General features: G+C 36.2%; 1 protein-coding gene across 1 annotated transcript in view; it reads right to left on the reverse strand.

Annotated features, from left to right (window-relative positions):
- The window catches only part of LOC145990209 (iripin-2-like), an 84861-nt gene that overhangs the window by 49184 nt on the left and 21814 nt on the right, over positions 1-13863 (reverse strand). Inside the window, exons 2-3 of the mRNA XM_083125877.1 lie at positions 12376-12482; positions 9867-10049 (exon numbers count right to left, since the gene is read on the reverse strand). Of these exons, the coding sequence (XP_082982003.1) occupies positions 9867-9983 (117 nt within the window). The 5' untranslated portion in view covers positions 9984-10049; positions 12376-12482. The remainder of the gene's footprint in view (positions 1-9866; positions 10050-12375; positions 12483-13863) is intronic.

The raw sequence follows: 13863 nt of genomic DNA on the forward strand, positions 1-13863 counted from the left end.
CAGTAATTCTTGAATTGTACAGCATCCCCAACAAAGAATATGATTCACCATTTACACCAGGTGGCAAAATATATATGCTGTCCCCTGCACAATTTTATTACCAGTTTTTTGTTGGGGGCACACTGAGACCAATCAAGATCAAATATTGGCTTCAACCACAGGCACACCACTACCCCACCTTATCAATAACAAATGCTGACAACAAACCAAAAATCACCAGTGTAGAGTTAGAGGATTTTACAGATCCCAATACATTAGAAACATTTTATGCTGAAGATGATGGATCTCTGGAATTTAATATACAAATAGGAGACAAACTGTATTTAAAAAATCCTGCAGTATCAGCTGCTGAACACCCCATAGTTGCAATATTCTTGTTTTCATATTATGTCTAGACAAATTATTGTTGATGAATTACACAGACAAGCCAGACATAATTATAAGAGACTGCCAGTAGTCACAAAAGGCATAGATGATTTATGGCAAGGGGACTTGATTGAGATGGCAAGTGGACAGTTGAAAAACTTAGACAAAATCAACAAGGGCTACAAGAATCTACTTACTGTAATAGACACATTTTCAAAATTTCCCTGGGCTGTGCCACTCAAATCCAAGACTGGAACATGTGTTACAGAAGCCTTCAGGACAATCATCAATCAGAGTGGAAGATCACCGCGCTATTTGCAAACAGATAATGGCAAAGAATTTTATAATTCTGTGTTCCAACAATTTATTAAAAGCCAGTCAATAAAACATAACTCGAGTTACAGTGATCTCAAAGCCTCAATTGTAGAGAGTTCAACAAAACCCTAAAAAATCTTATGTATAAACAATTTACACTTCAAGGTAATTATAAATGGCTTAATATTCTTCCAGAACTTCTACATAAATATAACAACTCGGTTCATTCCACAATCAACATGAAACCCTCTGAAGTAACTTCATCTGATGAGCAAAAATTGATCAGGACTGTTTATTATCCTAGATACCAGCCAACAACAAGAAAGGCCAAATACAAGGTGGGTGATCAAGTAAGAATCAGCAAATATAAGCACTTATTCAAAAGAGGCTTTACAAGAAACTGGAGCACTGAATTATTTACAGTGGTTCAAGTTAAACCTGGGACCCTTAACACATATATAATAAAAGATCACCGAGGAGAAATTCTCAAAGGCAGATTCTATGAAGAAGAACTCACCAAAACTAAACAGCCTGACACATATCTCATAGAAAAAATCATCCGCACAAAAGGCAACAAGTTATTTGTCAAATGGCTAGGACTTCCAGAACACAGCTGGATCGATGCAGACAAAGTGATAATATGAGCACCTGGGATGTTATAAAAAGGCTGCCAGAACCTGAACAGCAGATTAAGAGAAATGGCAAGTTGCTGCCTGAAAATATTAGATGTCTTATTGTTGGGCCATCGGCTTGTGGTAAAACTACACTAATGGTTGATAATTTTTTATTGGCACCCAACTGGTTAGACTGGAAAAACAGGCACTTGTATGTTTTCTCTAAGAGCTTGGAACAATTAAAATATCAGCAGCTGATGAAACTATATGATGGATTGGATATAGCCACTTTTGAATCTTATGTTAAGCCACTTCATGAATGTCTCGATAATTCTGTTGTTGTGTTTGATGACATTATACTGGATAATCAAAACAAGGTTAGAAATTTTTTTACACAGGGCCGACACAAAAACATAGATTGTTTCTACCTGGCACAGACTTTTTCTAAAATACCGAAGCAACTGATCCGAGACAACAGCAATTTTATATGTGTGTTTCATCAAGATCATACCAACCTCAAACACATACATGATGAATATGTAGGTGGGGACTTGAGCTACAATTATTTTTCCAAGTTTTGCAGTAGGTGCTGGAATATAAACAGTTATGGGTTTGTCACAATTGATATGACAAGAAAACCCAATAGTGGCAAATACAGAAATAAAATCAACAATTTTCTAGACATTGAAACATATATAAATAACCATGAAAAGGCCAATCATTGATGATCTTAAATTAAGAGATTATCTTGTAAAAAGATTTAAGGGATGGAAATCACAGAACCGAGGAATTTATGAACAACACAAACAAACAGAACAGCCTATGATTGATGCTATTAGTGAATTAGGTAAAAATATCAAAACTGTTACAGAGCAAAATCAAAATTTGATCACAGAGCTTGTACCTGTAGCTGCTAGGAACATATTAGATTATCCAATCACCCCACTTTCCAGTATTCATACACCTAGTCCTGTTGCTCCTCGAAGAATTGAAGCTACTCAGGATCCTATTGAATTGGGTCTTCTTGCTCAAAAATATTTAAGCACACCTAAAGACAACAAAGATGAGGTCTTTGGCTTATATGCTGACACAGAGCGTGATGGTAGCATCATACATAGAATTGGCAATTTCAGAGTAACATTTATGGGAGATGATCTAATTGTATATTCAGAATCTCATCTTGGAGAAAGAGGTGCTTTTGTTAAATATCCCGGCACACCTGGATTGTGGGAACTGATGACTAGGAAAAGGCCTGGCAGCTATACAGATCAAGACTATGAGCACTACAAAGAAATATTAATAAAATCAGATGCTCTATACCAGAACAATGATCCCACACAAAAAAGAGTCAAGTCTAGCAGTGGAGCAAAATACAACAATTTAATCAAGCCCATATGGTCACAGATCAAGACTGGTAGTGGAATCAAACAATACAACACCCTGACTAAAGAATTTGTGTGGGTTGATGATGTCAGGAAACTTGTAGATAGGTTATTGGTGATAGCTGGGGAGGAAAATGCTGGCAACCACAATTTTTACAATGAAAAGGTTGGAATTATGGACATAAGCACAAAATTGTCTAATTTTATAGTGAATGACACTAAGGGGATTGGATATCTTATAAAAATTATTAATACTCTACCACCTAAATTTTGGAATATTTCTGAGGGTCGGGGGTTGGTTAATGACATTATAAACAAGCTGCCATTTGAACTACACATTCCAGGCTATCAGTATTGTGGTCCAGGCACAAAATTGGACCATAGATTAAACAGAGGTGATCCTGGTGTTAATCCCCTAGATGCTGCTTGCAGAGACCATGACATAGCATACAACACACATTCTGATCTTGACAAGAGACATGTTGCAGACAAAAAATTAGAAGAGGCTGCATTTGGTAGATTTGTAAGCAAAGATGCTTCTTTGAGTGAAAAAATAGCAGCATTGGGGACCACCATAGCTATGAACACCAAACAAAAACTGGTGTGGGGGCTGTGAATATGTATATAATAAACCTAGAATGAAGGCCAAGGGTGTTATGTATCAAATACCTTATGCAGGTCTTAAATCTCTTAAAACTGTTGATAGTCTATTAACCAAAAAGCAGCGCAAGAAAAAAGATTCTTGTATTGCCAAGGGCCATGGTATGAAATTGTTGCTTAGCACCCCCAATTAAAAAAATTACAACAATCCAGGTGAAAATCACATGTGGGGGTTTCATATTTACTATCCCGGCCATCTTAACAGCACTTGGGGCTGTTGGGAGCTTGGCTGGGGGATCAGCTGCCATAGCAAAAACAGTAATAGATGCCAAGAAAAATAGGGCAGAATTAGATGAATTGAAGCGCCATAACCTGGCCATGGAGAAACAAGGCAAAGGTGTTAAGAGAGCCATGAATAAGTTTAAAAAAAACAAGAGCCGCTTACAAACCAAGATATTGAAGCTTTAATCAAGCCACTGGGCATCAAAAATTTTAGAGGTGTGTACATGTCTGATTCTTTACCAGAACAACCACTCAACAAAGAGTGTGGCATTGTTAATTTGGATAAGTACAAAAATCAGGGCACTCACTGGATCTGTTATCTTAAATATTTAAACAATGAGGCATTTGTGTTTGATTCATTTGGAGGTGTTCCCACCTGAAAATTTAGTAAAATATCTAAAATCAACTAATCTTTATTACAATAATGCCCGTGTTCAAAACTTCAAAGATGTTAATTGTGGACATTTGTGTTTATCTGTTCTTAGATATATGTCTCAAATAAATAAACCATCAATTGAAAATTTTCAAAAAGCCTTGTGGTATCTGAAACATCATGGGGGTATTCCATCTCACCAGCCAAAATTCAATATTGAAACTCAAATTACATGATGAGATAGTATATCCCAAAACAATAGCTCTCAGAGCATTTTATGGCATGTACTTGATCCCTAATATTACACACCACAACAATACAATTGCAGTAGGGGATCAAAAAATTGTCATCACTCCAGGGCAGTATAATCTGTCCACTCTAAATGCTCAATTACCCAGAGGTATAGTATTAACTCAAAATTCTGTCACTCACAGAGTAGAGATTGTATCTGCTACAGAAACAGTGGATCTGGGTACTATAGGAGAGCTGTTAGGCTTTGAGAACAACACAAAACTTGAACCGGCCATCAAACACACTGCTATTAATATACCCAAATTCTTAGCCATAGAGACTCTGAATATTCACTGTAATGTGGCCGAGGGTATGATCACCAAATCAAATGGCATAGGCACTCACAAACAAACTGGCATCATTGCAACATTTAAACCTAATTCTGAATTTATGGAGCCAATCATCTACACTCCATCCCCAACATTATATTTTCCTGTGTGCCATAATAGAATAGATAACATTGAATTGATGGTCACTAATGAAAAAGAAGAATTAGTTGATTTTGCTGGAGCCACAACAACTGCAATCATAGAGATTAATATTTAAATAAAAATACATACAAAAAAAAATGGAAAATATTGAGAGTTATGAGCTACAATCATTCCCTCCAAACAGGAGGACATTTGCAAATTTAAATCAACCCAACACAGAAATTGAGGTTGATCTTGATGTAGGGGATGGCTTTATACACCCCCACAGAGCAGATCTATACATCAAATTTGATGTTGTAAAGCTCGATGGTACAGATTATCCGGCAAATTCAAATATAAGATTGGTGGACAATTTTGTGCCGCATCTGTTCTCTGAAATTGAGATCAGAAAACATGGTGTTGTTATAAACAGAGTAGATTATCCCGGCATTACCTCCACAGCTTTGGCCACACTAAAATTATCCAAAACCGAGGCTTCTTACTACAAAATAGGTGGATTTGAGGCTGGTGATAAAATTATATCCAAAAGCCACACAGTGCTGTTCCCTATGCGCCTGTTGCCAGGATTCTTCTCAGATTACAAAGATATTATGTGGAAGGGTGGTTTAAGAATCACATTTAGAAGAGCTGCCAATGATAATAATGCTTTGATGAGGTACAGCACATTAAACTCTACAGGGGAAGCTCTGCCTAATACCCTACCTGATGAAGGCAAATGCATTATTCAGACTATGGAGCTAAGAATCCCAGTTGTTGAATATGAGGCCAGTTATGCTGTTAAATACAAAGCAGATATAATAAAAAATCCACAGATTCCTTTACAATTTTATACATATCAATGTGTACAGAAGCCTGCAACTGGTACTTATTATGAGTTTGATGCTACAAATTCATTCTCCAGTATACAATATGACATGCCGGATTTTGTGGTGGTTCTGTTTCAGACTGGAAGACACAATAATCAGGAAAAAAATTCAAGTAGATTTGATAACTGCAACATCAAGAACATATATCTTAAAAATGGCAGAAATGAGGTATTTCCTAGAGAAAATTATAATTTAGACATGTCCAAGAATGATTTCCTTAAATTATATGAAGCATTTACAGCATACAAAAGGGTCACTACTGGCAATACTGACATGTATTACACACCAGATGAATTCAAAGCACAGAGACCCATGTTTGTCATCAACACTTCAAAAAGGAAACAAGTTGTGGTTAATGACAGGTAAAAAAGGTAAAGTGTTCCCCTGTGCATAGCACCACGCCATGAAGGCGTATAGGGGGTGTGGGGGTAACGCCCCACACTTTCTTGATCCGGTCGTGAGTGGGGGTGATGTGATCAGCATCACGCCCCTGACCGCCTTTACCCCCCAGGGTTTCCCCCAGGTACCCATGTTATTCGACGCTGGGTAGGCGCCGGGGCCGCTTCCACCGTTAGAAAAGTTCCCGGATTTGAACCGGCCGGGGATCGAACCCGGGACCTGGAGCATGGTAGTCAGACGCGTTACCGACTGAGCCACCGCGGCCACATGGTTAATGACAGGACAAAAATTAAAAGTATCTGTGAATTCCACGATACACTCCCTGATGACACTATATGTAGTGTTATTCTCATAGGTGAAAAATCATATGTTTATGATGTAAGAAATGAGAGAGTCACAGAGCAATTCTAGAAGAATTACATTGTTTTAGTACTAGATATGCAAGTTGAGCCTGGTGCCCAATTGAACTTAAACCGGAAGTAAATATGTATATGTGTGTGTGTGTGTGTGTGTGTGTGGGTGTATGTGGGTGGGTGGGTGTGGGTGGGTGGGTGTGGGTGTGTGTTAATACGTTTGGCCTAGTTTTAGGTGTGGGCAAAAAAAATATCAAGAGGGGCATATTTTTAACAAATTTATGGACAACAATCTCACAGAAGTGCCTTTTATAAGTGTAGGCAAATCAATCTGAGGGGGTCATCATTTGTACACTAGGATTCAAAATTCTTAGAATTAAGAGCATATCACACTTGAAGAATTAGGGAATAAGGGCATCTTGGCATAATTTTAAGTGTGGGCAAATCGGGCTGTTTAATTATATGAGCTCATCATTTGTACACCTGTAAGTGGTCCTGGTTGTACCACAAATCACACTACTCGTATTCAGCCTGCAAAGGGTTACCTCAAGGAAGTCCTTTAAGTCCTTTGTTATTCAACATATATATGATCGGGATGAAAAGGAAATTAGTTCCAACAGTCAATTATCTTCAATATGCAGATGATATCTGTATCTATATGTCCACGACACAAATTCATACTGATTTTCCTCTTTTAGGGGAACAAATATTGGAAGTGCAAAAGTGGCTTGAAAGTAAAAAACTCTCCATTTCAATGGAAAAATCTAATATTACAATTTTTAGTAAAAAGGGAACACCTCCAATAGTTCACTCAATGTCCCGAAAACAAGAATTCCTATTACATCCAGAGTAAAATATTTAGGTGTCATCTTGGATGATAAACTAACTTGGAAGGGCCAAATTAAAGCAATACAAGTCAAATCAGAAAAAGTGTTTAATTTGTTCAAAGCAATAGCAAATACTCGGTGGGGATGTCATCCTCGAGTTATGCTTTTATTTTACAAGAATTATTTTCGGCCTATGATAGATTATTCTCTATTGGCAATGTGTAACTTGACAGAAGGAAAATTGAATTCCATTGACGTCATACAAAGGAAATTCTTGAGAAGATGTTTAGGCGTTATGAACAGCACTCCAAACGTAGTAGTATACATGGAAGTGGGTGAATGTTCCATTTCATGTAGACAGAAGATGTTAGCAGCAAATATGCTCTTCAAAGTGAAATCATATTGTGAGCATCCTTTCAACAATGTACTAACAAATATGATACACTTATATGAAACGGGAAAAATAACAAACAGAAAATCTGCTATGTGGATAGAATTTTATAATTCGTTTTGTCAAGAATACCAGGATGTTCTACAGATGCGTTCATGGCCTGCTTTTCATTAAATTATCCTCAACAGTCTCTGGATAATATTCATTTCCCTCGTTATTCGCACATATCGGAATATTTTACTCAATGGCCAAGTTTTTATTTCATATACACAGATGGATCTAAAAGTGAGTCAGGAGTTGGATGTGCAGTGTACGATCCACAACATAAAACAGACCTATTATTTCGGCTTCCACAAGACTGTTCAATATTTACAGCAGAATCTTACGCAATTTACCAAGCTTTAATATATGTCCAAAAATTAAATTTACAAAAGTTCTTAATACTTACTGACTCGCAAAGTGTATTACAGGCTCTTAAATCTTCTTACAAGAGTCTTTACAAATTATCCCCTTATATTATAAATTGTATACAATTAGTTCAAACAATACAAAAATCTGGAAAAACCATTGAGTTTTCTTGGGTTAAAGCTCATAGCAATATTACAGGTAATTCTCATGTAGATGAATGTGCAAAGAAAGCAGTGCGTCTTCCAAATATTACGAACTTATCATTATACTATACGGATCTTCTCCCTAGAGTAAAGAAGAAAATTCTGAATGAATGGTTTGATTGGTGTCGAAATGAACTTACAACAGTTGGAGAATCATACAGACCATTTGCTGAATTCAAAACACAAAAACCATGGTTTCATCATGTAAGTGCTACAAGATATGTAATTGTATTAATTAATAGACTGAGAACGGGCCATTTGTGTACTAGGCAACATTTATCCAAAATTGGAATAACGAATAATAAGAAATGTGAATGTGGCTGGGAAAGTGCAGATGCACAACATATAATACTGGAATGCTCAAAATATAATAGAGAGAGAAATATCTTGTATAAAACTTTAAATAATCTAAAGGTTCAGTTTCCAACAAATTTGTTCCAGATGTGAGAATTGGTAATAGTTTGTTATCATTTTTAAGGAAGTGTAACATACAATTGTAAAAGGCAAAGTGTTCTTAAAAAAATCTAATATCTGTAAAATAGGAGGGATGGATTGATAATTTTATTGTAAAACAATTGTGTGTGTATTGTTATGGACAAAAAACGGCATAAAAGCTGTTAGGTTCCAAATAAAGAAATGAATGAATGAATGAAAGAAACAATGTGTGCTGCAAAAAATGCCCGTGGCAACGGTTGCTAAGGACGTCAAAAAAGGGCATTTTCGCCCTTAAGGAAGGGCCGATTGAGTGATTTTTTAATTTCTCGACCTTTTGGGACGATTTCATGGGGGGTCGTAATCGGGCATTTTTCGCCTCCGGGGCTTCCTTCATGGAGAACTTTTATGTCAGTGAGTCAGTGGTGGGATTGGGGCTATATATATATATTGGATTTTAAAAAAGAAGGGGATTCAAAGGGTCAACCGACTTCAATACTTATACTCTACCAAGGACTCAAGCAATCTATGATAGCTTTGAGTTTGAAATCATGGGAAATTGGCAAACACAAAATACATTTGACATATTTAGTCTTTTCATAAAATCCACGACGTGTTAAAACTTTTAACATTAGTAAATAAATAAATAAATAAATACAGGCCAGACCGGTTAGTCTAAACATCATATGCCTAAAACATTTCGCGGGAAGAGCCAAAAATCTCCAAAGAAGCAATTAGCATTTTATATACATACTCATACTTAACGAGTTAATATTTTAAGTTAACTTGTTAGAAAGTAAATTGTGCAATAATTTAATTGTTCTTGATTTAAAAATATAAATATTTATGTCTTTAATAATATCTAAATATATTCGCATTTGCATTTTTTGAAACTGACAAGTTTCAACAAAATGAACAATGCTCGGGCAGAATTTAGCCTCATATTAAGAAGGAGTTCGTAGGATATATACCACATTTACGACTAGCTTTCCTCAACAAAGAACCTTATAGACATGAAAAAATGGAAGTAAATATTTCACCGATAATGCAGAAGAAAGTCATAACACTAATCAAGCTCAACCTCTCTCTCGCAAAATTCTTCGATACGGAGCTGAACAAATTTCATTTTCAAAATCCCTCTCCTTTCTCCCATTTCATCTGCCTCTACGTTCTCCGATTCTCTCTCTCTCTCTCTCTCCTATCCCCCCTTCCCCTCCCCCATTTGATGCGTGTGTTTTTGTGTCTGCATTGGACATATCATATTTAGAAAAGTCTTAGAAAGAAAAACAATACTGACAATTCACACACTACAGGTATTTTTGCTTCAACTTACCAGAATGTCGCTAACAATCTTCGAGTATCCTTTTCTGGTGACTTGGATGTCACTTGGGAGGTTCAAAGTCGACTGGAGTTCCTGGGCAGACGCCCCCTTGGCCCCTTCCCTCAGCATCAGCAGAGCACTTGTCAGACTCCATGGCGACACAATCAGATTCTCCTCTTTTTGTAGGGCCAATTCCTAAAAAAAATAATAAAAAAATTATCTTTACGAACAGAGTAATCTTCTTAAAGGTTAGGTAGGATGGTAGTTGGTTGCTCATGGAATCAAAGTCCTGTTTAACATGCTTAAATATTTTTAATTACACATTAATATAAAATCTATAGATTCTAAATAAACCTAACGTATTTCTCCAATTATTTTGTGAAAGTTAAAAGAGGTATTCTGGAGATTAAAATAAACGTACGACAAGAGATTCAAATTGTACAAGAACTTAAAAGTAATTGAAATTGTTATTCCAAGTTAGAAAAAAGGTAGCCTCACTTGAAACAACAGTTCAACTAAAAATAAAATGTTCTATATCTACAAATCTCCACCTTTCCCCCCTTATATCATTTCTGTATCAAAATCCTATAAGACATTAATCTATGATAAAAATCCTAGGTCAATTTTAACATCATAAATTGAATTTTAACGCGCTCCTCTTCCATCAGAATCGAAACAAGACATGCTACATGATAGACGGTATAGTATTAATGGGTATAAATGTGTGTATGACAGAGTCGTTACATAAAAAAATGAGCTATGATATTCAGTTATTAAAGTAATGGGTACAATTTCTTCTGTTCTTTTCTAGTTAACTTATACCTGAGAATTGCCGTCATATTAATGCCCTTTACAAATGAACGGAATCTGAACTCAAAACACCAATATTCTGCGCACTTCCAGCATGACTAAATAAAGTATAAGGTATGAAGTATGAAGATCTGAAGATGTGAATAATCAGTTACTACAAACTTAGATCCCGCTTAAAACTATACCCTCAGTCCCGATTAGGTTATCTGTGGATAAAGTGAACTTAAAACGATAACCATGGATTCAATAAAATACATGTTGGAAGTGTGTTTATCATTCTAGAATTATCATTTCTCTTTTCCAAGTTTGTTTGGTTTGAGTTGGTGTTTTAAGTCCACTAATCAGGACTGGACCTACGGTTTAAAGTCTGATCTGAACCATTGTGCCATGTGCCTCCACCACGTACCGAACCCGGGACCCCTTGATTACAAGGCGACTACGCTACCACTGCACCATCGGGGAGGCCTCTTTTCCAACTTTGTGTCCATACACTGAGTCATCAAAAAATTCCAGAATCTCGCCCACCCACAAAGAAACTATTTTTCCCTGTGCTAAATTGTCCGTTTCGTTGTTTCACAAATCTATTGTCCAAAAGAGAGTTTTGACGCCTGTAGTTATATACTTGCAATCTAATATAGAAGTTGATCGCATCTGTGACGTTGCTTCCTGTCGTGAAACTGCGTGTGCCAGGGTTGGAAGCAGCACAGTAGGCTATATTGATTGTCTCCCTCATCGCCAGGCCATTCAAGTTACTTTATGTTGTGGTCAGCAAATTTGTTACGTCTCAGTCTACCAACACAGTGGAACCTTGATAAGTCGAACCTCAACAACTCTAAAAAACCTTGATAAGACGAATTTTTGTACAGTTTATGGGATGCCGTTCCACCTCAATAACTCAAAGGTAGACTATGGAAAACCTCTATGAGTCGAAGTAAAATTCTAATCACCTCTATAACTCGAAGTTTTAGTCCCACGGAACTCAATAAGTCGAAGTGTAGTAAACTTTAGATCTCTATAACTCGAAGTCTGCAATTTTATCCCTCCATAACTCGAACCTTGGTAAGTCGAAATCCTTGATATATCAATTTTTCCCCCCTTCAAGTTAGACTTATTAAGGTTCCATTGTATTTGTCGTTAGATATAGTAGCTACTGGTAGTTTAAGGTACTGATAGTTGACAGACGAGGAGACTGACACTACCCGTGCATAAGGGTACTTATTCAGCTTTGCCGATTAGTATCCTAAAGGAATTTTACATTCAGCTCAACAAAATTTTATAAAGGTACCATGTTAGCTTTATTGCAGTTTAGCCAAGAAGAATTGCACATTGAGAGACAATTTTCAACATAATAAGCGAGCACATTTTCTTTTCAAGCAAAAGAGAATTTGCACGAAGCATAGCGTTGTTACTACTCTTTACGAAATTACGTCAATACTAGATGAAATTTTGGCCGGTGAGCATGAGTGAACTGTTCAACGCCGTCGACCACAAATGCGCCTCCACAATTATCATTGATTTGGTCAATTTTACTCCGCATTTCTGCTACTTGCAACTAATCACGAAGATGATGAGCGATACGACGAAATTAAGATACACCGACAAAGAACACACATGGCCAGGATGGCATGGTAATAATGTCGTTTTATTCTATCGCTGCAGCTGAACAACCTGGTCAATGAAGATATTATAACATACATATGAGTCAACTTACCTTAAACAAGTCAAGGGCAAATGTGTTGGCTCCTTCCCTGACGGTTCTTGCTGCTGCAGCATCTGCGTCTTCTATTGCAGCTGAGTGTGCAGCTGTCAGGAACGTGGCTACATGGCGAAAAAGTATACAATCAACAACAAACAGGGATCTTCCTAAAGTAAGCAAATTTGGCAAATGCGGCAAAAAATTATAAAATTTGATCCATGCCAAGAAACTGTATAAAAATTTGATCCATGCCAAGAAACTGTATAAAAATTTGATCCATGCCAAGAAACTGTATAAAAATTTGGTCCATGCCAAGAAACTGTATAAAAATTTGGTCCATGCCAAGAAACTGTATAAAAATTTGGTCCATGCCAAGAAACTGTATAAAAATTTGATCCATGCCAAGAAACTGTATAAAAATTTGATCCATGCCAAGAAACTGTATAAAAATTTGATCCATGCCAAGAAACTGTATAAAAATTTGATCCATGCCAAGAAACTGTATAAAAATTTGGTCCATGCCAAGAAACTGTATAAAAATTTGATCCATGCCAAGAAACTGTATAAAAATTTGATCCATGCCAAGAAACTCTATAAAAATTTGATCCATGCCAAGAAACTATAAAAATTTGATCCATGCCAAGAAACTGTATAAAAATTTGATCCATGCCAAGAAACTGTATAAAAATTTGATCCATGCCAAGAAACTGTATAAAAATTTGATCCATGCCAAGAAACTGTATAAAAATTTGATCCATGCCAAGAAACTGTATACAAATTTGATCCATGGCGAAAAATTGCAAAACAATTGAGTCCATGCCAAGAAATGGCAAGATATAAACCATGCCAAAAAAATATCATATTTGAACAATTAACCAGTCTAGAACGAAAAATCAGTTTTGGTTTCTACTACCATAGTTGCAATAAAGTTTTCATTCCACGTTTATCTCAAAGATAAGAATTTCTTAGGTTAATGAGTGCATTTGTCCTAAGTATGTAGAGTTCTCTGAAAATTTATAGTTTCCGAGGGCAGATCTCGAATAAGTCTAGATTTGAAGAGTTCTAAACTTTATATTATATACACGCAAACATAGATAAGCACAGTTGTATTTAAATTTTATTACACGTACATATTTGGTGAGAAAAACTGACTGATGCTTAACTTTAAATCAAATCATTCATGAATATCATTTAGTGTCAAATTTATTTTCTTGATAAGCCTTCATTTGATCCCTGGTAACGTTTTTTCGAGTAGCATTTGTCACCAATTTTGGATACAATGGAACTAAGAACACGAAATTGAATAATTATAACTAAATGTTACATTGAGTTAAATACAGAAGGTAAATTTTGCTGATCTAAAGTCTCGAAATATTTAAAGGTCCAGGAATTTCAAATAAAGTCAATTCCGGTCCAGGAGAGAAAATCAGCAAGCGTAAATGGGTTCTGGAGCGTAAAGAATCTCTCTATATGTAAAGTATTTCAATTCGTTCCAGGAACCTT

The sequence above is a fragment of the Lepisma saccharinum genome, chromosome 7 (assembly GCF_977018435.1).
Source record: "Lepisma saccharinum chromosome 7, izLepSacc3.1, whole genome shotgun sequence".
NCBI lineage: Eukaryota > Metazoa > Arthropoda > Insecta > Zygentoma > Lepismatidae > Lepisma > Lepisma saccharinum.